The sequence below is a fragment of the Ceratotherium simum genome, chromosome 35, assembly GCF_057802395.1.
Source record: "Ceratotherium simum simum isolate JZ-2026a chromosome 35, ASM5780239v1, whole genome shotgun sequence".
In the NCBI taxonomy this organism is placed as follows: domain Eukaryota; kingdom Metazoa; phylum Chordata; class Mammalia; order Perissodactyla; family Rhinocerotidae; genus Ceratotherium; species Ceratotherium simum.
Window position 1 is genome coordinate 2546025 of NC_141934.1, and position 26021 is coordinate 2572045.

Here is a 26021-nt window from a genome sequence, read left to right on the forward strand (position 1 = left end):
GGCCTTTTGTTTGGGCAACGGCGGCGCGCGCGTCAGCGTCAAAGCCCGCGCATGCGCACTGTGGGCGGTCTGGTCGTCGTCTGTGGCTGCGGCTGAGGAGCTCGGCTGCGGCGCGAGCCCCCGGCCTGTTCTTTGCCTCGGTGTGCCCTCTCAGTCTCGCTGCCCGGCCTCGGCCCCCTGCCTCCGCCACCGCAATGATGATGATGGCGCTGAGCAAGACCTTCGGGCAGAAGCCTGTCAAGTTCCAGTTGGAGGACGACGGCGAGTTCTACATGATCGGCTCTGAGGTAGCCCGCGGCACCTCCTCGCCCTTCTCGGCCCCGGGGTCGCGGGAGCCTCAGAGCAGGCCTGCGCGCCGGGAACGCCCGTTTCCATTCATCGCGGCGCGGGGGGGGGGCGGGGGGGGGCGGTGCACGCGCAGCGCTGGGGGGCGTGGTCGGGAGGGCGTGGTCAGCGAGCCCCCGCCCCCCCGCCCTGGCGCTCCGGGATAGGTTAGCAATTTCGCGGTGGTGGGGACGCGCCCCGCTACCAGGGCTGGGGCTCCCCGAGGGGCACCGGATCCCGCTGAGTGGGTAGCACTCGGGTTAGACCCTGAGCGCTTCTGGGGGGCATGTTGGGAATCTCACACGCGCCGCTACTCCATTGCTGCCTCTGGGATCCTGAAATAGCGGGTGGAAGCGTGGGCTCAGTGAGGGCTCATCCCGTTGTGTTGCCTTTGAGGTGGACTTTGAGGAGGTGTTTTGACCTTTGTTTACCCGTGAGGAAATGGGTGGCGAGGAGGATGCTTGCTTTTGGTTCGATAAGGCCCCAGGCTACCAGCTAGCTCTATCAGCAATTCGGGAGCAAGTGCCACTTTGGATATCTTGAACTTACTCAGAATTATGAGGAGGGAAAGATCCTAAAGGTCTTTTATCTTTGACTAGAAGTGACAGCACTTTGTCGAATCAGCTGGATGACTGACTTTAGGAACACCCTACACCTGGTCCTTCAGTGGGAATTTGTACTAAGTATATTAAGTTTTTCCAGAGTGCCTCAACCTAACCCTTTCTGGTCTAAAGGCGGTCCTCAGACAGTGTATATTCCTTTTTTAAAAAAATGTTGGATATACGGTTCAGATGTACAGATACTGAGCAGTGGAGTCTGTCTAGGTTAACGAGGCAAGTGCCGATCCTGGAGAGCTGAAGTAGGTACAAGATGCCCAGGGCTGTCTCTCCTTGTAGCAGTTTTCAGTATCAGACGCCAACATTTCATTACTGTTTTTACAGTTTTTGGGTTTTTTTCTTCACAGTTGAACATAATGTGAGTGAAGCAAGCCCCATGATGGTCACAGTAGGCTTTCAGGACACCCTGTGATTCCTGGCTTGTCTTAGTTGTATCGAGTTGTGAGACCACTGTTGTCAGGAGCATCTTTAGTGTTTCCATTTTTCACTAATTTTTATAAAACAAAAAGGACAGGATGCAGTAACATTTTCAAGTTATCACATAAGTGCTGCTCTTCAGAGATACCTGTGCTGGGGAAATGGAGCCAGTGCCTGTCCATCTGCCACAGCTCACATGGTCCTCATTGGCCTACTGGTCGGCACCTGCCTAAATGCAGGATAGGAGTTTCGGTATGTGATAGTGGGCAGGTTGTTTAAAGAAACCTTTACCTGATCTAGTGGGCAGGAAGAGCAGTCAGTTTGGCCTTTGAGTGGGTGGTACTTTTGAAAAGCAAGCCTTCATTTATTAGGTGGAGCAAATTGAGAGAAGAAGCACATGGCCAGATGGGGAGAACGTCGGGAGGCCTGGTTCCAGCACTGCTTGGCCTCCCAGTCACTTTTCTCATGTGTATAATGAGATGTTTAGACTAGATGGTCTCTAAGATCTTCCCCATAACACATTTTAGTTTCTAGAAAGCTAACTACGGTCTTCTCTTTCAGCCCTCTTGAGTGAGAACAATTGACCTGAGACCCAGTCTGTAGAGACCCAGGGGGGAGAGGGGGAGGTGGTTTGCTCTCTCAGACCTGGCTTGACGATCGTCAGACCTTTGGAGGTCTGGGAAGGGTTCAAGATCAGGATACTGTCTACTGATATCCAGCAGCTCCTGTGACAGCATTGAGTGGATGGCCACCAGGCCCCTTCCCCTTGGGAAACAAGCACCATATTCAGAGAGGTGGGCCGGCGAGAGCAACACATCCAGTGCCCCCATGCCAGTCCTCGGAACAGCCTTGGGAGGGCGTCTGCAGTCACAGGGAATGTGTGTCACTGTTCTCCGCCATCTGCAGGCAGCTGTGTTCCCTGAGCCAGAGTCACAGAGCTGAGAGGACTTGAAGAAATGCCCAGGTCCACTCCTACATTTTACATTTGGGAAACCTGAGTCCAGAGAGGGCGAAGGCTGGTTCAGGGAAAACCCAGGAAGGCAAGCCCCGCTCCCCTAAATTCTGAACGATTCTTGGGAAGGGTCTAGGAGTCCTGGAGCCCTGTAGTACCTGCAGGGTAGCGGTGGGGGCATTATTGTCAACGTCTTCGTGAAAACCTAATGGAAACTGGACATTTGCCCTCGGATGGTAGTGACATTTGAGCCAAATAACGTGAGGAGACTGTGCCTATTGTGTGGAGCACGAGTGACTGGCTGTGGCTGCCTCTTGTCACTCTGTTCGGCAGCTCTGGTTGCCAGTTATATAAATCTTTGATTCATGAAAAATGGAGAAACATTTTTATTTAATAAATATACTATGCTGGATAGGTAAATGGGGAGATAATAGAAGTGGTTCTTCCTGGGCCAAAGTTCAGAGTTGCTGAGCATTTGGCAGATGAGTAAGGAGACCCAGAAAAGGAAAGTAATTCCCAGTCACAGGTGGAGCCAGCATCTGGCACCCAGTCGGCTGACTGTCCCTGCCGTAAGACTCAAATGGTCATTTTTTTTTTGTGTGTGAGGAAGACCAGCCCTGAGCTAACATCCTATGCCAATCCTCCTCTTTTTGCTGAGGAAGATCGGCCTTGGGCTAACATCCGTGCCCATCTTCCTCTGCTTTATATGGGATGCTGCTAGAGCATGGCTTGATGAGCGGTGCGTCGGTGTGCGCCAGGGATCCGAACCAGCGAACCCTCGGGCTGCCTCAGTGGAGCGCGCGCACTTAACCGCTACACCACCGGGCCGGCCCCTCAAATGGTCGTTTTAAAAAGTAGGTGAGGGGCCGGCGGTGGCGTAGCGGTTAAGTGCGCCAGCTCCGCTTTGATGGCCCGGGGTTCACAAGTTCAGAACCCCTGGCGTGCACCGATGCACCACTCATCTAAGCCATGCTCTAGCAGCGTGCCATATAAAGCAGAGGAAGATGGGCACGAATGTTGGCCCCAGGCCGATCTTCCTCAGCAAAAAGAGGAGGAGTGGCAACAGATGTTAGCTCAGGGCTAATTTTTCTCACCCAAAAAAAAAAAAAAAAAGTCAGTGCAACAATGGGGTTTCTTTAGAAAAACTTTAGGACTAGATTTCTTTCCATTGAGGAAGTCATACTTCGAGTATTTGGTGCAAGCAAACTGAAGCTATTGTTTGGGGCAGTAATGCTTTGTGTAGCAGTCTGGTGGATTGCTGATGATGCTTTTTAAACTCTTCGGAAAATTCCTTTGGTATCCCTGGTTTGAGTTTTGTTACCAAACAAAGCAACAGGGGCCATGGGGGGAATTATTCTGCATCTGTCTAAAATTAAAAGACCTTTTGGCTGTTTATTACGTCGTAAAAATATCAAAGTCTTGTTCTTAAGATAAAAGAAAGTCAAAGAGGCCTTACATTTCTGGCAAGTGCCAGAAATTGGAATCACTGTGAGCTTCTCAGCGACTCTGGGGGTTTTTAGTGAGCCCCGAGGGCCTGCCTCATGAGCGTCTGGTCCTATAGTCAGGATACAGATGTTATTACTCCTGCCTAGAGGGGCAGATGCAGGCCAGATGTGCACTGCTCTTGAACTCTTGATGTCAGCAGAATGTATTTTTATTGCCTTCGAAAGCCTGGCGCCTGGGGGGCCAACTCCACGCCTGTTTTTCCCTCACTTGATCCAGCGGAGCCTCTGCGCCAGGACCCTCCCCTTCAGTGTCGAGCCGCGACCCTCGTAATGAGCCTTCTTGCTTTACTCATAGGTGGGAAACTACCTCCGTATGTTCCGAGGTTCTCTGTACAAGAGATACCCCTCACTCTGGAGGCGACTAGCCACTGTGGAGGAGAGGAAGAAAATAGTTGCATCGTCACATGGTAAAAAAACAAAACCTAACACTAAGGGTGCGTCTCACGAGGGTTTGTAAACTTGTTTCAAAACCACTCGCTTATGTCATGAAGATAAAACGTTTTCACTCCAGTGTCTTCACTGCATCCCTGACCTTGGTGTGGCAGGGAGAATCTTGGGGGCGGGCTTGCCCTGGAGCACGCAGCTCAGGCAAGAAAGTGGCTCCAGGGAGCCTTTGACAATATCTTTGTCATGTATTTTCAGTGGGGACATGTAGGGGGTGAGGGGGGCGGGGCTGGGACAGTAGCAGGTGCTGTGAAGACATGTTGGTCTCAAAACGTTTTAGGAATGCTGTGATGCTCTGCCATCTGCCGCGGGTGTGTCACCATAGTCACCCCCCATGTAGCCTGAGTGGCGGGTGGTGGCCCCAGCTCCCACTCCCCTCTGGGGCTTTCACTGCTTTGCTTCCCAGAGCACATCCATCTCATAGAGTTCATTCTGGCAGCCAGTGTGCTAGAGCTCATGTGCATGTCCCTGCTCATCATGCCTAAGGTGTGCCTGGGGCTTGTAGGGGAGCTGGCCGACACTAGAGAAACCAGCGTGCTTCAGTTGTGGCAGCTCTGTGCAGGGTGAGAGGATGCTCTTCACACACTGAGAGTTTCACTGGGAGAGTCTCCTGTACATTTGGGTTTAGATGCAGCGCAGCGTTTGGCAGGTGGGAAAACTGCTTCCCACTTGGCAATGGCGCCTTGTAGACAGCTGCCCAGGCCTGGGTGAAGACCCACCCTGAAGCCCTGTGTGCATGTGTGCGTGCGTGTGTGCGCTTTGCAGCCTGTCCTGTTTGGTTGTGTCTGTAAGTGCTGCTGTGGTCTTGTCCACTGTGGGCAAAGTAGTGGTTCTTTTAATGCAGGAGCCGGAGCTTCTTTTTTATCCGCTGCTATGTTTCCACTCACTTGCTTAAAAAGTCTCCTTTTTGTCCTCCCTCCGCCCTCCAGTGGAGCACTAGTCACTAACGCAGTGAGTCCCTGGCTTTGCTTTCCCCTCCGCAAGCCTCAAATGAGCTCTCAGTGGCTCTCCCGCCTCGTGCTTTGGAGACCCCTTCTCCATAACTGATTTGTTTCTCCAGGAGACCCAGGCTGGACCCACAGACAGGTAGCAGCTCCTGACTGAGGTTCCCCAGAAGAGCTGTGGGTCAAGTTGCCTAGAATCTGTCTTACTTCCCAGAGAGCAAGTGTTGACTGGCGCAGGGCCAGGAGTTCATGTTCCATGTCAAGCAGCTCTTTCCAACTCTCTGGGCTCTTGTTTTAAAAGAAAAGTATTTGTCATCTTTCATTCCATCTCTCCACTTTGCTTCGTGTCATGGATTGCAGTGGTGTCAGACCTCTTCCCACTGGTGATATTACTCTGGAGCCTTCCTATTCTCCTGAGAGGCCCCATTGGCTGTGCTGTGCTGTAGCTGCTGCTGCTCTGTGCACGTCCTCTGTGCCAGGAGCCCGTGCTCCCAGGACAAATTCATCCAAGTAAATCCTCAGGGAATGTTGACCCAGTAGGACCTCTAATAAAGTGCTCAGTCCAGATTGCCCTTTTGGAAGAGGCCAGCATTGAGCTGTAGTAAGGTTGACACCTGCTTTTCCCACCTCCTGCATGTGAGGATCTCGATGTGCTGCATCTACTGGCTGCTGCTGCCCGCTGCCCCACCAGCAGGGTGACCGCAGCAGCATCTCTGGTTACAGATCATGGATACACGACCCTGGCCACCAGCGTGACTCTATTAAAAGCCTCAGAGGTGGAGGAGATTCTGGACGGCAACGATGAGAAGTACAAGGCTGTGTCCATCAGCACAGAGCCCCCCACCTACCTCAGGTAACACACCCCCGGCCAGGGCATGCTCTGGGGACACCCGCAGGTATTTTTATCATACTCTAGAACTGGTTGGGGATAAGTCGAACCGAAGTACTTCTAAACACTGTACCCACTGTGCTTACAAGTCATCTTAGCCAGCTTTCTAAGTTTCTTGTTTATCTTTGGAATTTCTAAGAAACATAAGCCAAGTCCTGGCTGCTGGAGAGTCATTAGGAATGCTTTGAAAGTAGGACTAATCTGTCAGAAAAATTAGTGGCCCAGGTAAACTCAGAAAGAAAACAAACAATAGATTTGAACGTATAAACTTAGAATCTTTAAAAGAGTATTTACAGTAACAGTAATTAAACAGGTAAGTAATTGGGAAGTTGCTATGTTATAGAAAGAGTCTGTTCAGATTTATAAGAAAAACTTGGATACCCCAATAAATAGATAAGTAAAGGGTGGGTGGGCCATACCAGAAGTACAGGGAGTAAACAAACTACAGGGAACAACGTTTGTCCTCATGTGTAATTTGAAAAATTCAAAGTGAAAAAATAAATAACTAGCAACATAAAGAATGGAGGAAGGCGCGATAGACCTGGCGCTCCCACGCACGCTGCGTGGGCAGGGTCTTTTTGTAAAGCGTTATGACTGCGAATATGTTTGTTGTTCTCTGGCCCATTAATTTCACCCCTGGGGATTTGTCCCAGAAAAATGATTTAAAAGAACAACAACAAAAACTGTTGTATGTACAGAAACATTCTTGGTAGCTTTGTGAATCATAATGGGAAACATGGAGCCACTTGAGTGTTCGGCCTTAGGGAAAGACGGAGTAAGTGAAGATGCAACCACCTGAGTAGACTAGGATGTACCTCCCATACATCATAATTAAGTGGACTCTGCAGCAACCTAAAACACGGTTCACATGAGTGCAATGTGCAGAATACTTACGTTATGCTTTCAGCTCAAGAAAATACAGATTTGTATGCACAAAATATTGGAAGCACTAAGGAGGAAAAAAAGAGAGTTATTGTTCAGAGTGATGTGGTTATGGAAAATCATTTCTTTTTTTTTTTTTTTATAATTTTATTTATTTATTTATTTTTTCCCCCAAAGCCCCAGTAGATAGTTGTATGTCATAGCTGCACATCCTTCTAGTTGCTGTATGTGGGACGCAGCCTCAGCATGGCTGGAGAAGTGGTGCGTTGGTGCGCGCCCAGGATCCGAACCCGGGCCACCAGCAGCGGAGTGCGTGCACTTAACCGCTAAGCCACGGGGACGGCCCTGGAAAATCATTTCTTTCCAGATGTTCTCTCAACTTTGCTATTGGGTTGTTTCTATAATTCCCCCCCAGGAAAAAGTGGTCCCCATCCAACCTGGCCAGTGGTATAGATGTGTTCTCTGCAGATTCCTTTCTCCCTGAGGGATGTGGTAAGAAGAGAAGGATGGCTAGACTTCACCAGGGAAGTCGCGGAAGGAAATTATGTACATATGGATGGGACTTTCAAGTCTGCACACATAGCCAAGAACCTTTTATGGGGCAGTAAACACTTTCTTGATGCTTGTGTCATGTGAAGGACAGCTGAGGGAGTAGAGTCCTGTTACCCCAGAGGTCAGAACTATAGGGGTGGGGGGGTCGAGATTTGAGAGAAGCCGTTTTGATGGGCTCCACACTCAGGAAGCGCTTTCCCACTGCCCAGTCAGCCCCACAGGAGGACTGGCACCTCCCCTCCCTGTCATTGGACAGGTAGGCAGAGGCTGGATGCCCCCTTGGGGCTCTCAGGCAGACCTCCTTGTCGTGGAAAGAAAGGTGAATTACTTGGAAGGTTGAATCAGATTCTGCGGTTCTGTGTATGGCTGTGTAGTCATGCTCACTGTGTCTGACAAGCTTGCATTGTCCACTTGAGACAGCTACCAGACGGGAGGAATTGGCAGAGCAACCCAGGCCTGGAAGTGAGCGAGATCACTACTGGGATAGGATGGGATTTTTGGGGCAAGGAAGGAACCTCCGTGCAGGCTCTAGGATGAGTTCCAATTAGAAAGAGGTGGCGGTCTAGCCCTGCGGTTCCCAAATGCAGGCCCAGCTGCCCTGGCTTCGCCCTTGGAAGTTGTAAAGAATCCATATTCCTGGGCCCGACCCGGGGACAGGAGTCACTTGTGTAGCAGCAGGAGATCCAGTGGTTGTCATATTCTCTGAACTGTAGCCAACAGTTACTGAAATAGATGGGGTGCGGGTGTTGGATGTAAAGGTGACTTATGCACAGTTGGTGCCCTCATGTTGCTCACAGTCTCACTAGGGAAGGCAGCCCAGGATAGTAAAGGGACGCACAGAGCATAGTGGGAACTGGAGCGCTCTCATCTGTCAAACCCGGCACTGAAGCCTCAGGTTAAAGTAGCTTTTGGTATTTTCCTAGTAGTAAAAGCAACCTGTAATTTGGAGAGAAGAATGAGCCCTTTATGGACGTGGGTTACTTAAATTACTTTGAGCATCTATTTCTAAAAGTTTTTACTAATATATCTTCTCACCTCTGCTGGTTTGGAAGCCTAGAGGCCAGAAGTGCTGCCTAGTCCATCTCAGGCTGGCCTACATGTCTGAAAGAGCAGTCTGATCACCTCTCTCCCGGCTTCAGCTGCCTCAGAGCCTCCCAGCCCCCTGCCAAGTGCAGTCAGTTCCTCACGAGCACGCCAGCCCCTGTAATCGGGACCCTCTCTGTGCCTCCAGCCCCAGGCCCTGCTGAGCCTGCAGCCTACTGCCTCCTCCCTGCTGCTGTCTGTGCTCTTCCTGAAATGCCCTCCTCCCATCCATCCCCCTCAGTGAACCCGGACTCAATGCTTGAGGCTCCACTCCAGGGTCTGCTCCTCTGGGAAGCCTCCTTGTGCCCCTTCCTCACAGAAGGGATGGGGCTTCTGTGGAGTCAGGCCTAGCATGGAGCATGCTGCATTATGGCTCGTGCACTGGCCTGGGGAGTGCTCTGCGGTGTCTGGGGCCCCTCTGCATCCTTCCCCTAGCTCAGGTGCCTCTGAGCGGGTGCCGTGGGAGCCTAGGGAATAGACATCTACAGAGTCTGTGGTGCACGGAGGTCCCCACTGGGGTCTGGACCCCAGCAGGGATACAGTGGGCGTCCACTGACCATGACTTGATGGGCAATATTGAGCTCAGAGACTGAGCAGAGGGATTTCCCATGTCTCCCCAGGGAACAGAAAGCTAAGAGGAACAGCCAGTGGGTGCCCACCCTACCCAACAGCTCCCACCATCTGGATGCTGTGCCGTGCTCCACGACTATCAACAGGAACCGCATGGGCCGGGACAAGAAGAGAACCTTCCCTCTCTGGTGAGTGTGCCTCACCCTCTCCACTGATTCCACCTCAGTCCTCAAACATGTTTTGGTTTCCTCCTCCCCAGAAAAACACTCTGCTTTGACCTTGTGTGCCCTAAAACGCTATGCGCTCCTCCCTGAAACAGTTTTACTTTGGCTTCAGGACAACCAGTCTCCAGCTCGCCCCAGCCCCAGCTCTGCCTGCTTTGGTCTCGCTGCTCTCTCCTCCTTTCCTCAGCACCGCCAGTAGTGTTCTGGAGGCAGAGTCCTTGGACCTCTTCTCGGGGTTCCCAATGCCATCCCACTGTGACTCCTGCCGTGTTAGTTCCCTGTGGCTGCTACAACAGATCACCACAAACTGGGCGGCTTAAAACGACACCGTGTATTCTCTCGCAGTTCTGGAGGCCAGGAGTTTCATTGTGCCAAAATCAAGGTGTTGGCCGGGCCACCCACCTCTGAAGGCTCTAGGGGAGAGTCCAGTCCTCCCTCTTGCAGCTTCTGGGGGTGGCCAGCATTCCTTGGCTTGTGGCTGCATCACCGACCTCTGCCTCATGGTCACATGGCTCCTCTTCTGTGTGTGAAATCTCCCTCTGTCTCTCTCATAAGGACACTTGTGATGGAATTAGGGCCCGCTCACCTACTCTCGTCTCAAGATCCTTAATCACATCTGCAAAGCCCCCTGCACCTTTTTGTTGCCATATAAGGTAATTAATGCTCACTGGTTCCAGGGATTAGGACGTAGATATCTTTGGGGGATATCTCTCACCCCCTCATGCATCTCTGCAGCCCAGCCTCACCCCTAAACACCGTCCTCGGGTATCTCTGTCACACACTGCCTGCAGACTTCTCCATCCCAGGACACGGTAATCCCGTCCTTCCGGTGCTTGGGCCCAAACCCCGGAACTCTTCCTCCTCAGGCAGTAAAGCCAGTTTCAGCAGTTCCTACTTGCTCAGCCATCTGAGTGTCTGGAATTGGACCACCCTTGGCCAGCTCCTTATCAGGCCTGGGCCCCTGCGTGCAGGTTCTCCAGATGCCCTGTCACAGATGTCTGCTGGGGCCAGAGTCCTGGCGGTGGCCGCCACTCTCTGGCTGCCCCTCCTGCTGCCCTCTGCCTCACTCTCTCTGCCTCAGGCACATTGGCCTCACTGCTTTTAAAGCCACCCAGAAGCTTCTGCCCTTGCAGTTCCTTCTGCCGAAAGCTCACTTTTTGCCAGTATCTGCATGGCTCACCCCCTTTCTTCCCTTCTCCCTCTCTCCTCCTTTCTTTTGCTCCTGCCTCCTCCCCTCCCTCCTTTTCCTTCCTTCCTCTCCATTTGTTTGAATGTCACTTTCTCAGGGCTGCCTTCCCCTTTAGAGTGGCCACTCCTGCCGCCTCCCTGGCCATGCGTGTCTAGCATGCGCTGTGCTGGCTCTGTTTGTTTGTTTGCTGTCTGTTCCCTGAGCTCTCTGGGAGCAGTTCTCAGCCCTCTCTCTATCCTGCCGATGCCCTTAGGCTTCGCCTGCCCTCCAACATCCCCCGACCTGCATCTCCTCCCTCTTTCTCTTCCTAAAATACAGATATGACCATGCAAAGCCATTGCTCAGCATCCTCCTAGGGCTCCCGCAGGGCAGAGGCCGGATTCTGGAGGCTGTGGTGGAGAACTATTGGCCCCTTGACACCCTCTAGCTTCCCAGCATCTGTGTGCTGCCACCACCTACTCTGCACTCCCCCTTCAGGGCTCTGGTTGCTGCCCCCTCAGCAGCTTCTCAATTCTCCTGCCCCTCTGCCTTTGCTCAAGTGTTTCCTCTTCTGGAATTCCCCTTCCTTTTCCACAGCTTTCTGTGAAAGTCCTGCCCGCTTTGGGGATTATATCTCCTTTCCTTTGAAGTACGTCTAGGTCTTGTTCTCCTGCCCACATCAGCAGCCCCCACTCCATTCTGTGTGTGTCCATGAAGCGTGAACCTCTACCCCTGTGGCCCTGGGACCCCTGCTGGCCTCGTCTCTGCTGACTCAGCCCTTAGTTGACAAGACCCCATCAGAAGTGGGCTCTCCCCTCTGGCCAGGTTTGCAGTGACCAGTGGTGCAGAGAGGGAGGCCCTGGGTGTGGGGACCTGAGGTACCCCTTGCTGACTTTGCTACACTTCACTTCCAGCTTTGATGACCATGACCCAGCTGTGATCCATGAAAACGCGTCCCAGCCTGAGGTGCTGGTCCCCATCCGGCTGGACATGGAGATCGATGGGCAGAAGCTGCGGGACGCCTTTACCTGGAACATGAATGGTATGTGGGTGGTCAGGCTCTGCATGGCCCAGACCTGGCTGCCAAGCAAACGGTTCCCTTTCCTGTCAGGTGGATCCTGGACTCTGAACATAACATTCAGAGTATTGTGACATAGATTTGGAGGGTGTGGACTCTGGGTTCAAATCCTGCTTCTGCCACTGTTTCCTGAGCCCATGAGCTGTGGGTGGCTCCCCCAGTGAATGTGGGTGGCTCGGGCCTGGCACGTGGACTGTTGGTCCACAGAGCTCGATGATGACCTTGGTGCTGCTCAGACCGATTTAGCCTGGCCCTCGACATACCTGCCCCTCAGCCCCCTCGATCTCCCTGCTCTTCTTTCATGACGCTGCGTGTGCACGCTCATGCCTCTGTCGTCACCTTGGCTGGGAGGCCTGCCTTGGCCCTCTCTGTTCTTCCCTTTCCCATCCTCACTCTTCCCCAGCTCCCAAAGTCCAGGCGTGACCCTGCAAATGTAGAAGAGAAAGGTTAGGAGGAGATGTCCACCAGAGTGTTGAGAGTCCTTATCCCATCTGGGAAGGAGAATTACACGTTATTTGTTTCTTTTTTGATTTTTTCCTGAATCTTTCAGACTTTTTACAACAAACATGTTATTTATATTCAGACAGAAAAAACCAGTGAATGTCATTTTCAAATGAATAAAAGTTTAGAGTCACCAGAGTCTCACCATCCTAATAATAGTTTAAGTTTTGCATTTTCCTTTCCAGTTACTTCCACATGCAAACATATTTAAAATTGTTGTAATTATAATACAAGTATAATTTTAGTTTTCTTCACTTATAAGTGTCTTTCTGGTTTCTTTGGTCTTCATAATTGGTGCAGAATTTTCTGTTGAGTTGTGGTGCCCTAGTTTGCTAAAACTCACCCTGCTATTGGACGTTTCCATGGCAGAGAACATATTTGCTTACATTTTTTCTCCCAGAGGGGATTTCCTCTGGGAGGAATGTGTGTGGTTGTTGATACGCGGTTGCCTAGAGCAGGTGCAGTGTGCTGGTGACACCCCCACACAGGGACAGGACAGCTCATGGGTGCCAGGCCACTGCCAGTGCTGTGCATCGCCTGTTACACTGTTCCCTGCTTATCCCAGCTGGCCTGTGTTACAGTTGTTTGTTAATTCATCTCGCTCTCCATTGCAGCCCCTTGAAGTCAGGGTCCTTGTTTTTTTTTTGTTTTTATTTATTTATTTATTTTTCCCCCAAAGCCCCAGTAGATAGTCATATGTCATAGTTGCACATCCTTCTAGTTGCTGTATGTGGGACGCGGCCTCAGCATGGTCGGAGAAGCGGTATGTCGGTGCACGCCCGGGACCCGAACCCCGGGCCACCAGCAGCGGAGCCCGCGCACTTAACCGCTAAGCCACGGGGCTGGCCCTAGGGTCCTTGTTTTTTATTGCTGCTTTTGTAACAGCACTTAGCTTAGAACCTGTTCCAACATAGGAACTTAGGTTCAAATTGAACCTGTACGTGTATTGTCTTATTATTTTTCTTTCAATAGCACATAGAAAGCTCCTACTGTTTATTTATACCTCTACCCTGTTTCAGAAGGGATGTAAGGCAGCTTACGTAAGGATACTCAGTACAAAAGAATAAAGCAAATGAAAAAGGAGTGGTTAGGAAAAACTGGATGAAGGGGAAAATGAAACTAGGCGATATAAAATGAAGCCAGTGCTCTGGTTCCTACACACGGTTCAGTAGGCATACCTTGCTAGGAGATGGGCATGGCTTGCAGCCTTTTAGAACCAGGCAGAGAGAGACATGGTGATCGGTTCTACAGTTCTCATTGTGGTCAAGATTAGCAGCAGCTGGTGGCTCAGAAGAAGCAGGATCGCGCATAGTACTTAAATCCGAGAGAACCTTTTCCGGTGGCCCTCACAAAGAGGACGCAGTGCAATGTAATGAAGACCAGTACCATGAGTTTCTCCAGGCTGTGCCTCATAGGAGTCCTCTTACAACATACCATATCTTGCTAAATATAATTTAGTACAAACACTTGGAGAACCAAAATAGTATTGTTCTGCAAACTCTTCTTTAGCCCAGGGTGGTATTTAGTGTGTCTAAGAGCTGTGATTCTTTTTTTTTTTTTTTTTGTGAGGAAGATCAGCCCTGAGCTAACATCCATGCTAATCCTCCTCTTTTTGCTGAGGAAGACCGGCTCTGAGCTAACATCTATTGCTAATCCTCCTCCTTTTTTTCCCCAAAGCCTCAGTAGATAGCTGTATGTCATAGGTGCACATCCTTCCAGTTGCTGTATGTGGGACGCGGCCCCAGCATGGCCGGAGAAGCAGTGCGTTGGTGTGCGCCCGGGATCCGAACCCGGGCCGCCAGTAGCAGAGCGCGTGTACTTAACTACTAAGCCATGGGGCCGGCCCCAAGAGCTGTGATTCTTAACTGGTGGATAGGAGGCCGCGTCCCTGGCATGTTAGTTGAAAGGGCATATTCAGAATTGCTGTTGATTGCCTTGTTTTTTTTTTTTAAGTCATATCTAATTTACTTTGAAATTTCAAGTAACTTTAAAGGTGGGCATGAGAGTTTTTATCGCAAAGGAATTAAAACTGTAAAGCGGCACTAGTTGAGCAGCATGAATGAACTGTGTGTCCTTCAGGCCATCCTTCGTAACCAGGGTTTGTGTTTGACAAGCTTTTGGTAGGCATCAGTTAACGCTGAGTTCGAGGTTATCTCTTCTGAGAAGGGCATGGAAGGGAGCTTATCTGAGTTGCTGGTGAAGTATGGCATCATCTGCCTCAACAGTCAGCCTCTTGAGGGGAGAGTTAAGTCCTCCAGAAAGGATGAGCTGCCGAATAAGAACACCTGCCCATGTAGATGCCACCTTGGCCCCACAGGAGGAGGAGGGAATCCCAGGGCAGGGCAGCCAGAGAAAAATGATACCTTATCTACAGGAAAAGACTTAGAATGACAGCAGGTTTCTCATCAGAAACCATGAAGGCCAGAGGAAAAAGTGTTTTTCAAGCGCTGAAAGAAAAGAACTGACAATTCAGAATCCTGCACCCATGAAAATATCCTTCGGGAGTGAAGGGAGACTCTTTCTCAGATGAAAGCAAACTATCGCCTGTATGTTTAACCTAAAAGAATGGCTAAAAGAAGGGAATGAGAAAAGCAGAAACTTAGGAACATCAGTAAGGAAGAACATGATAAGCAAAAATGTAGGTAAATACAATAGCTTTCCTTCTCCTCTTAAAAAGTTTTCAATTTAGAGTTTTCTAAATTATGTTTGACAGTTGAAGCAAAAATTGTAACACTGTCTGATGTTCTAAATGTATGTAGAGGAAATATTTAAGACATTTATAAATGGAGGAGGGTGAAGGAACATAAAGAGAGGTAAGGTTTGTATACTTCACTTGAATTGGTAAAATGAAGAAACCAGTAGACTGATAAGTTATGTAAATATCATGCAATACACAGAGGAACGCTTAAAAATGCTATGCAAAGAGATATACTCAAAAATACTAGATAAATCAAAATGGAATCTTAAAAAATGTTCAGGTAACCCACAGGAAGGCAAGAAAAAGAAAACAGAAAACAAAAATAAAATGGCAGATTTAAGCCCTAATATGTCAATAATTACCAGTTAAAAAATGGAGATTGGCAGAGTGGGTTTAAAAAATGACCCAACAATGTATTATCTACAAGAAACTCATTTCAAATATGATGATATAGGTAGGTTGAAAGTAAAAATATAGAAAAAGAGATGTTATGCAAACATTAATCAAAGGAAAGCAGGAGTAGCAATATTAGTATCAGATAAAGCAGACTTAAAAGTAAAGAAAATTACCAGAGATAGAGAGGGACATTAAATAATGATACAAGGGTCAATCCACCGAGAAGTCACAGCAATCCTAAAGTATTTAGGATTATTTAGTTAGTATATGTGCTAAACAATAGAGCTGGAAAATAATGTGAAACAAAATTGATAGAACTAAAGGGAGAAACAGACAGATCCACAATTATATTGGAGACTTCACCATCCCTCTCTCAACAACTGATGGAACAACTAGACAGAAAATAAGCAAGATGATATAAGAACCCAGCAACACTATCAACCAACAGAATATGATTGGCATTTATAGAACACTCCACCCAACACAGCAGAATGCACATTCTTTTAGAACAGATACTGTATAAACATATCATAGGTCATAAAACAAACCTCAACAAATTTAAAAGAATTGAAATCACATAGTGTGTGTTCTTCAAATATGGACTCAAATAGTTATAAACTAAACAGCATACTTCTGAATAATTCATAGTTCAAAGAGGAAATCTAAAGGGAATGTAAAATAATACATATAGACCTGATTGAAAATACAACATATCAAAATTTGCAGCATACAGCTAAAGTAGTTCTGACAGGGTCATTTATAGCACCAATGTATACCCTTAGAAAAGATGGAAAGTCTCAGATCAATAATTTAAGCTCCCACCTCAAGAACTGAGAAGAAGAGGAAAATGAAACCAAAGCAAGCAAAAGGCAAGACATAATAAAGAACAGAAATCAGTGAAACTGAAAACAGAAAATAATAGATAAAATTAGTGAAACACAGCTGGTATCTTTGAAAAAAATCAGTAAAATTGGCAAACCTCTAGCAAGACTGACAATAAAAGAGAGAAACATAAATTACCAAATTCAGGAATGAAACGGGCTATCAGTACAAACCCTGCAGATATCAAAAGGGAATACTACAAACAACTCTACACACATAAATTTGACAACTCAGACAAAATGGAGCAAAACTCAAGCCACCACAACTCACCTAATATTGAATAGATAATTTGAATTGCCCTGTAACTATTGAAGGACATTGGATTCATAATTTAAAACCTCCCAAAAAAGAAATCTCCAGGCCCAGATGGTTCTCTGGAGAATTCTGCCAAACATTTAAAGAAGAATTAACACCAATTCTGTACAGTCTCTTCCAGAAAATAGAAGAGGGCACACTTGCCAATTCATTTTATAAAGCTGGTATTACCTTGATACCAAAACTAAAGACAGTACAAAAGAAGTAAACTACAGACCAATATCCCTAATGGTTATAGAAGCATGAATCCTTAATAAAATATTAGCAAACAATTCAGCAATTTATAAAAGAATTATATACTAAGACCTAAGTGGGGTTTATTCCAGGGATGCAAGGCTGGTTCTCTATTTGAAAACTAGTCAATGTAATCTGCCATAATAACAGACTAAAGAAGAAAAATCACCTGATCATATCAATTAGTACAGAAACAGCATTTAACAAAATTCAACACCCATTCTTGATAAAAACTGTCAGAAGAATGGGAATAGAATAGAGGGAAACTTGTTCAACTTCATAAAGAGCATCTACGAAAAGTCCTATAGCTAACGTTGTATTTAATGGTGAAAGGCTGAACGCTTTCTCCCTAAGATCAAGGACAAGACCAGGGTGTACGCTCTCACGATTCTTATTCAGCATAGTGCTGAGAATACCAACCGGTGCAGTAAAGCAAGAAAATGGAATAAAAAACGTATGGATCAGAAAGGAAGAAATAAAACTGTCCCTATTTGTAGATGATATGATTGTCTACATCGAAAATCTGAAGAGATCTACAAAAAAAAACCCCAAAAAACCTGCTAGAATTAACTGAGTTCAGCAAGGTCACAGGAGAACAAGATAAATATACAAAAATCAATTATATTTCTATATTTCATTGAACACATGGACACTGAAGTTAAGAATACATTACCATTTACAGTCACTCAACAAAAAAGGAACACTTAGGTGTAAATCGAACAAACATGTACAAGACTTATATACCAAAAGTGACAAAACACTGATGAAAGTGATTAAAGAAGATCTAAATAGATGGACAGACATACCATGTTCATGAATTAGAATACTCAGGATATCAATTCTCCCTAAATTGATATGCAAGTTTAATGCAATTCCTGTGAAAAATCCCAGCAAGGTTTTTTGTAGATGTAGACAAAATTCTAAAATTTAAATAGAAAGGCAAAGCAACTATAACAGCTAAAGCAATTTCGAAAAAGAAGAATAAAGTAGGAGGACTCAGTCTCCCCAGTTGCAAGGCTTACTATATAGCTACAGTAATGAGGACTGCATATTAATCTACAATGGTCTCAAACTAAAAAGGTTAATTTTATTTTATTTTATTTATTTATTTTTTTTTTAAAGATTTTATTTATTTTATTTTTTCCCCCCAAAGCCCCAGTAGATAGTTGTATGTTATAGCTGCACATCCTTCTAGTTGCTGTATGTGGGACTTGGCCTCAGGATGGACGGAGAAGTGGTGCCTTGATGCACACCTGGGATCCGAACCCGGGCCACCAGCATCGCAGCGCGCGCACTTAACCACCAAGCCACAGGGCCGACCCTAAAAAGGTTAATTTTAAAAAATGCTCTGGATAATGGACTTACAGGGTGCTTAGCCTGAACACCTTAGCTTTATGCTTTATGAGTTGCTGATCATGGGCTGGCTGAGTGTTGGTGTCTGTCCCGGTGGTGCTGTGAGCACAGTTGCTCTCTGGCCTTTCTTCTGGGCTAGTGAGGAAGTAGTGGGGTCAGTTGTCTGTTGAGCAGACCTGGTTCTTGATGACAGAATCATGCCATGTGCTTGTGAGCACAAGAATTCATTCTTGGCTTTCTCTTATCTGTGGCTCGTCCCAGTGTGGCATGTGGTCATATTAAGGTTTAGGTTACGGGGACAGGGCAGAACGAGGAGAAAACATTTGACCACACGGGATCTTGCTGTAGTCTGGCCAGTCGCAGATGGTCCCTGCAAGCTCACGCCTGGTGTGGTTACGGTTCCATGATCCAGGATTCGTACACACCTTCCAACTTGTCACCTTGTTGAGTGCATGTGCCTGCCCACAGAGTCAGAATCTAAGGGAAGGCCCATAAAAAGCCACAAGCAGCCTGATATTATCTCTGAAGGATTTCTCTACTGAGGAAAGTGAGGCAAGGAAGTGGTGGATGGATGTGGACCTGCTCCATCCTCCAGTGGGGACACTGAGCTCAAAGTGGCTTATCCGGGAGAAATCTGTTAGTTGCTAGGGCTGCCATAAGCCTAAGTACCACAGACTGGGTGGCTTAAACAACAGAAATTTATTTCCTCCCAGTTCTGGAGGCTAGAAGTCCAAGATTGAGGTGTTGGCAAGTGTGGAGGAGGAGGTGTGTGTGGAATGAGGACCAGAAGTGGGGTGCCCATCCTGTGCTTCCTCTCCCACCCATGTCCAGGGAGGGCCACCCTCAGATCCCCCATCATCCTCATCTTCATCCAGGAGATTTGGCAGAAGAGGAAGGGGTGGGAGAGGCCGGGCCTGAGCAAGGAGATATTAGGCCCTGTAATCAGTCAACAGTCCCTGCGCTCTCTCCTGATTTCAGAGAAGCTGATGACCCCTGAGATGTTTTCAGAAATCCTCTGTGATGACCTGGATTTGAACCCACTGACGTTCGTGCCAGCCATCGCCTCTGCCATCAGACAGCAGATCGAGTCCTATCCCACGGACAGCATCCTGGAGGACCAGTCAGACCAACGTGTCATCATCAAGGTAGGCAGCTCCTTGTCCTGTGCTGGGGTCTTCCTTGTCATGGTGGTGGGGCGGGGGGGTGTCACAGGGCACTGAGGTACACTGCGGCCTTGGCAGAAGCCTGTCTTTGGGGTTTGTGCTGTGGGACGGGGCTTCTGCAAAGCCATCCTTCACACCCCAGGAAGGGTGTGGGCTGACTTCTCTGAGTAAGATATCACATTCTGGGCACATTCGGGGGGTGCCGTCATGGCACTGCCAGGCACTGAGCTGAGCCGTGTGGTACAAAGGAGATGAGGCCAGCCGACAGGCAGAGCTGGGAGCCCCACAGTAAGAAGAGCACACTGCCACCCTCTTCCCATGGGCGGGGCTGGGCTGAGCACACCCCACACTGTCTCAGTAACCTGCTGTAGTCCTGGGGAAAGATGCTGCCTTAGCAGCTGTGTTACAAGTGAAGAGATGGCCACATGGGGAGATGAGGTCACCTGCCCCAGACTGCCCAGCTGAGAAGTGGTGGAGGTGGGACGTGGGCTAGGCCTGCCTGCTGCAGCCTGCTCTGTGTGAAGTGGTATCTCAGTGTGGTTTCGATTTGCATTTCCCTGTTGATTAGTGACTTGAATATCTTTTCATGTGCTTATTGGCCATTTGTGTTTCTTCTTTAGAGAAATGTCTATTCAAAGCCCATTTTTGAATCAGGTTTTTGTTCTTTTCTTGTTGAGTTTCACAAGTTCTCCATATCTTCAAATGTCGTTCCTTTCCAGATGTGTGATTTGCAAATATTTTCTCCCATTCTGTGGGTTGCCTTTTTGTTCTGTTGGTAGTCCTTTGGTGCATAGAAGTTTTTAATTTTGATGAAGGCCAGTTTGTCTATTTTTTCACTTGTTGCCTGTGCCTTTGGTGTCATATCTAAGAAATCATTGCCAAATCCAATGTCATAAAGCTTTTCCCCTATGTTTTTTTCTGAGAGTTTTATAGTTTTAATGCTTAGCGTTTATGCCTTTGATCCATTTTAAGTTAATTTTTGTATATAGTGTGAGGTAAGGGTCCAATTTCATGCTTTTACTTGTTGAGATCCTATTTTCTCAACACCATTTGTTGAAAAGACTGTCCTGGGGCAGGCCCAGTGGCATAGTGATTAAGTTCGTGTGCTCTGCTTTGGCGGCCCCGGGTTCGCAGGTTCAGATCCCAGGCGCCGACCTACGCACCGCTCATCAAGCCATGCTATGGTGGCATCCCACATACAAAATTGAGGAAGATGGGCACAGATGTTAGCTCAGGGCTAATCTTCCTCAGCAAAAAGAGGAGGATTGGCAATGGATGTTAGCACAGGGCCGATCTTTCTCACCAAAAAAAAAAAAGGGAGGAAAAGACTGTCCTTTCTCCCTTGAATGGTCTTGGCGCCCTTGTCAAAAATCGTTTGACCATATATGTGAGGGTTTATTTCTGGGCTCTGTATTCCATTGGTCTGTGTGCCTGTCTTTATGTCAGTCCACATTGTTTTGATTACTGTTGCTTTGCAGTAAGTTTGAAATTAGGAAATGTGAGTCTTCCAACTTTGTTCTTCTGTTTCAAGGTTGTTTTGACTGTTCAGGGTTCCTTAGATTCCATATGAATTTTAGGATGGATTTTTTTCTATTTGTGCAAAAAACATTGTTGGGATTTTGATAGGGATTACATTAAATTTGTAGATTGCTTTGGGTAGTCTTGACATCTTAAGTCTTCTAATACATGAACATAGGATGTCTTTCCATTTATTTTTTGCCTTCTTTAATTTCCTTCAGCAATGTTTTGTAGTTTTCATTGTAGGAGTCTTTCACCTTGGTTAGGTTAATTTCTAAATATTTTATTCTTTTTGGTGCTATTATAAATGGAATTGTTTTCTTAATTTCCTTTTCAGATTGTTCATTGTTAGCGTATAGAAATGCAACTGATATTTGTGTGTTGACTTTGTGTCCTGCTACTTTGCTGAATTTATTATTTAACAGTTTTTTGGTGTAATCTTTAAGGGTTTCCTACATAGAAGATCATATCATCTATGAAAAGAGATAACTTTACTTATTCCTTTCTAATTTGGATGTCTTTATTTCTTTTTCTTGCCTAATTGCTCTGGCTAGAAATTCCAATGCTCTATTGAATAGAAGAGGCAAGAGCAGGCATCCTTGTCTAGTTCCTGATCTTGAAGGGAAAGCTTTCAGCCTTCAACCATTGAGTATGATATTTGCCGTGGGTTTTTCATATATGGGTTTTGTTATGTTGAAGTAGTTTCTTTCTATTCCTAGTTTGTTGAATGTTTTTATCATGAAAGAGTGTTGAATTTTGGCAAATGCTTTTCCTGCATCAATTGAGATGATCATGTGGCTTTTGTCCTTTGTTCTGTTTATGTATGTCACATTATCACATTGATCAGTCTTGGTATTGAACCATCTCTTGTATTGTGGGAATAAATCCCACTTGGTGGTGGTGTGTAATCTTTTTAATATGCTGCTGAATTCTGTTTGCTAGTATTTTGTTGAGGATTTTTGCATCAGTGTTCATAAGGAATATTGATCTGTAGTTTTCATTTCTTGTAGTGTCTGGCTTTAGTATCAGGGCAATGCGTTATGAAGTATTCTCTTCAGTTTTTTAGCAGAATTTGATAAGGATTGGTGTTAGTTCTTCTTTAAACGTTTGGTAGCATTCACCAGTGAAGCCGTCAGGTCCAGGGCTTTTCTTTGTCAGGAGGTTTTTGATTACTGATTCAGCCTCCAGAAATATGAATTTGTTTTTCTTAACCCATTTCAGTTTTACATATGGCCAACTAGCAGGAAAAGGGCATGATCGAGAAAGAAAGGGGATATCATGGTAGAGAAATAGGGATGTGTGTGGTGCAGCAGTGGGAGCGTCCTCTCTGTCCCCATGTACAGTCTGTCTTGAGGATGGCCCCAAGGACTCGGTTCTGTGCTGCATCTTTGTCCTGTAACCGTGGTGGGGACGTTGCCTTACGGGGTTAGCCGCTCTCAACCACACGGTTCCAAATGGCCGGGGTCGGCCACAGGCAGGGTCCTCATGAGTCTGACCACCTGGCTTCCCTGACATTTTTCTCAGAATTGAGTGCCATTTTTTTGTTATCCCGATGGGGCTTGTGAACCATACAGTAAGTTGTCAGGCAGTTGAAAATCTGCTCCCTTGGCCAGAGGCTGTCTTGGTGACTGGACAGCTGTCAGCCTGGGGGCCCCATCAGGCCCTCCAACCCACCGCTAATCCCCACCCGTGGGATGGCATGGGCTGCAGGCTGTTGGGAGACTATCCCCAGGTTGGGTTTCCTGCCTGGCTTGGTGGCATGAGGGCTTGCCGGCACTGGGGTCAGACACAGCTGACCGGGGACTTGCTATTGGGGGACTGTGCTGCATTTAGCAGGCCAGAGGCCTCACGGGCACTGTGACCTAGGGGACAGCATCCTGTCTTACAGGGGAGGAAACTGAAGGTCACACCCAGGGTTCCCTTTATATAACTGGGACTCAAGAAGAGCTGGGTGCTTCTGTGAGGACGTTCTTGGGCTCCTGGGACATGGTGGAGGACAGGAATCTTGGCAGCAGTGGCACCTGAGGAGTGGCTCTCTCCTCACAAAGCAATGCCTTAGCTTACAGCAGCCACTTATGGATGTTCTCAGTGACGCTGGGACCAAAGCCCAGGCCCGGCTGCCTTTACCAGGGCACCTGGCCTAAGTTGGCTCCGCTCAGTTCCAGGGGACTGGGTTCTCTGTGCTGCTGAGAGTCGAGCCGTCAGACTCTGCAGGGCTAGCCAGGCCCTTTCTGGGGAGGGAAGAGGCATATGGGGTGATACAGGTCGAGACTGGAGAGACAGGCAGGAGCCTGGCCCGGCTGCCTGCTTGCTTGGGGCTCCTGGCCCTGCCTCGTCTCTGTGAGCCCACCCTCTGTGAGTCCAGCCGTTCCTCACCACCCTGCCACCACTGCCAGACGGCTCCCTCCGCCAGAGGTCTGAGCGGCAGCCAGTGTCTCTCCTCTGCTCAAAGCACTCCGCAAGCTTTCCAGATCCCTCTGTGGAAACCAGAGCCGTTACGACCGCCTCAAGCCCTACTCTGCCTGGGACTCTTCCCTCTGGGGAGCCACATGGCCTCCTCTCTCGGCTCATTCAGTTCTTTCTAAAATGTCACCTCCCCTGAGAGGCCTTCCCTCTCTACCCTTCCCTTCTTTCTCCTGCTTAGCACTTGGCATCGTCTGACACACCACGCATTCACAGGTGTAACTTGCTTACGTCTCTGTCTTTCTCCCCACTGGAGGTCAGCTTTTTGTCTGTTTTACCCACTGTTGTATCCCCTGGCCTCTCCTTGGTAGGCATGCAATCTATATTTCTTAATAAATTAAAGCATTAATGACCAATTGGCAGGGGATAGGCGACCTAGCCTGCATGGTGCCTCCTGGTGGCCGAGAGGACTGATGGTGTGGCGCCCGGAGCAGGACTTGCTGGGTGTGAACCGCCACAGCCGCTGGTCCTGTTTGGTCCTGTTTGCTCCTGTTGATGTGTTTCTGTGGGCTGCCTGCTGCTTCACAGTTCTTTCTGGTCCCAGCGTGCCGAGGGGGTTCACTGGGCATCCGGTTCCTGTTAGGGGAAGGGGCAGCTCTTCCAATTCCATTCCGCAAACGCACGTTGGTTACCCAGTGTGGGCATAGCGTGGAGACAGGAAAGGACTGGGGGCTCTGCTACAGTGACTGGGACATGGTGCACAGGGCTTTGTGAATGGAGTCGGGTGGTGTGGTCCCACGTTTCTCTGAAGGCAGGGAGAAGTCCCTGTATGGGCTGGGCCTGAGCAGTCGTCAATTCACTGCCTGCCCTGATCCTCATCTTAAAAGCCTAGCTGAGCACCCAGGTACAGTGGCGTTGAGTGGGCAGGTACACTGTGGCCTGCTCACCTGGCAGAGGACTAGATAGCAGTAGGAGGAGTCTTGTGGACACGAGGCCCAGTGAACACAGCTGGACCCTGAACTGTCCTTCCCGTGATTCAGTGATACCCAGTTTCAGAGCGGGCACAGCTCATCGGGGGGATGAGAAGTCAGGGGGGTGGTCCCGGGGGCAGGCGTGGGTGGGGAGCTCCTGGGGTACCTGCCTTGTTCTGTCTTAGTCTGAGTGCTGCACACGCAGGGCCTGGACCCTCTTCTGGCTGCAGGTTGCACGTCAGCAGGGTGTCTGCTGGGGAGTGTGGTGGGAGGAGCTAGCCATGGGCCTCCACTCCTCTCCCAGGCTTTGCCTGCGCCTTGTGGGCTGTTAAGAGTGGGGTGTCATCTGTGAGCACACCTAGCAAAATGATTTCAGAGCGGGGCCCGCTCTGTAAAGTGACAGAGGAAGGGGGTAGACATTGGCTCAGGCGAGCGCTCAGGGATGGTGTCTGATGAGTGACATTTGAGCTGAGCCCCCACTGAGCCGTGTAGTCACGTCGTAAAGATCAAGACCAGTAGGGGTGAAGGGCAGAAAAGAGGGTACCGGCCAGTGAGGGGAGCAAGGAGGACAGGAATAGGGGTGAGGTGGGACTCAGTGCCCCGGGACCATTTCAGGGTCTTCCCTTGAGGTGACTGTGCCGGGCCCCGAGCCAGAGTCCCCTGGGGCCGCCCTGGGAGGTTTGTGGGGTCAGCCGTATTTTGTGGATGGGGAACCGTGGCAGGAAGGACAAAGGCAGCCCCGGTTCTCAGCAAGTAGGTCGTGGGCAGGGTCCATCCCGGCCCGGCGGTCCAGAGCGGGCTGTCCCACCTCCTCGGGCCCCTGGCTTGGGGGCAGTTCTGACTGTCCTAACTTGTGTTCTTTGGTTCTGGCCCCAGCTGAACATCCACGTGGGAAACATCTCCCTGGTGGACCAGTTTGAGTGGGACATGTCAGAGAAGGAGAACTCGCCGGAGAAGTTTGCCCTGAAGCTGTGCTCGGAGCTGGGGCTGGGCGGAGAGTTTGTCACCACCATCGCGTACAGCATTAGGGGACAGCTGAGCTGGCATCAGAAGACCTACGCCTTCAGGTAGGATTGCAAACGAGTCCCTCCGCCATTCCTCTGCAAATCTGTTTGGGGAAGAGACTTCTCCCAGTGTGTGCCAATGCCTTTGGGACTTTCTGGAGCCTCGCAGTATGGTCTGGTCGCAGTGGGCTCAGTGGCCGTTGGTTGGCTTACCCCTCCTGCTTTGTGTGCCTCATTGCCGGGCTCCCCGTTCCCCATCATGGTGGGGGCGAGGCTAAGGAGGCGAGGTATCTGCCCCCGTACACCCTCCACCCACTCCGACTGCCCTGGCCATGCTCTGCTGCCAGCAGCCCCTCCCTAGCCCTCACGCCCCTCTGTCCTCTCTCTGCGCTCTTGGCCCGACTGTCCCTCTGTCAGGGTCACCCACCCCAGTGTTCTTCATCTGATGAACTTGCATTCAGTCTCAAACAAGGGCAACTCCATCCGGCCCTCTGTGGCTCGAGAGAGTCAGGGAGTCCTCCAGCAGCTTCTTTTTACTGTCGCATCTCGCCGTTGTTCAGTCGGAAACCAGTTGGTGAGCACCCAGGCTGCCTGGAGCCCGTACGGGTGGCACGGAAGATGAAGAGCCACATTCAGGCTGCCTGCAAAGGTGCAAGTGTAAACAGAATTCTGGTCCAGTGTCCTGTGTGCTGGGGTGGGGGATGGACCAGGGGACAGGGACTCCTCGAGAGACAGATCTGGCTCTGCTGTTGGTGGTGGCCCTGCAGTGCAAAGCGTGGGCCTGGCAGGTGTGGGACTCGCACATTAACTGAGTATGGAGCTCACCCGCCTCTCAGGACTGTTCGTCATATCCAGCCCTGTCGCCGGAGCTCCTTTTCCATGTTGGGATGGTGGCACTGAGTACGCCTGCATCAACACAGGATGTTAGGATTTA

General features: G+C 48.9%; 1 protein-coding gene across 2 annotated transcripts in view; it reads left to right on the forward strand.

Annotated features, from left to right (window-relative positions):
• The first annotated feature begins 72 nt into the window (after window positions 1–72).
• Window positions 73–26021, forward strand: part of SMARCB1 (SWI/SNF related BAF chromatin remodeling complex subunit B1) — a 32916-nt gene continuing 6967 nt past the window's right edge. The window contains exons 1-7 of one of the 2 annotated variants that reach the window (XM_004443082.3): window positions 73–287; window positions 4111–4249; window positions 5927–6056; window positions 9230–9367; window positions 11486–11613; window positions 19007–19173; window positions 24960–25150. In XM_004443082.3, the coding sequence (XP_004443139.1) occupies window positions 195–287; window positions 4111–4249; window positions 5927–6056; window positions 9230–9367; window positions 11486–11613; window positions 19007–19173; window positions 24960–25150 (986 nt within the window). In that variant the 5' untranslated portion in view covers window positions 73–194. The remainder of the gene's footprint in view (window positions 288–4110; window positions 4250–5926; window positions 6057–9229; window positions 9368–11485; window positions 11614–19006; window positions 19174–24959; window positions 25151–26021) is intronic. The other variant, XM_004443083.3, reaches the window with a different exon arrangement.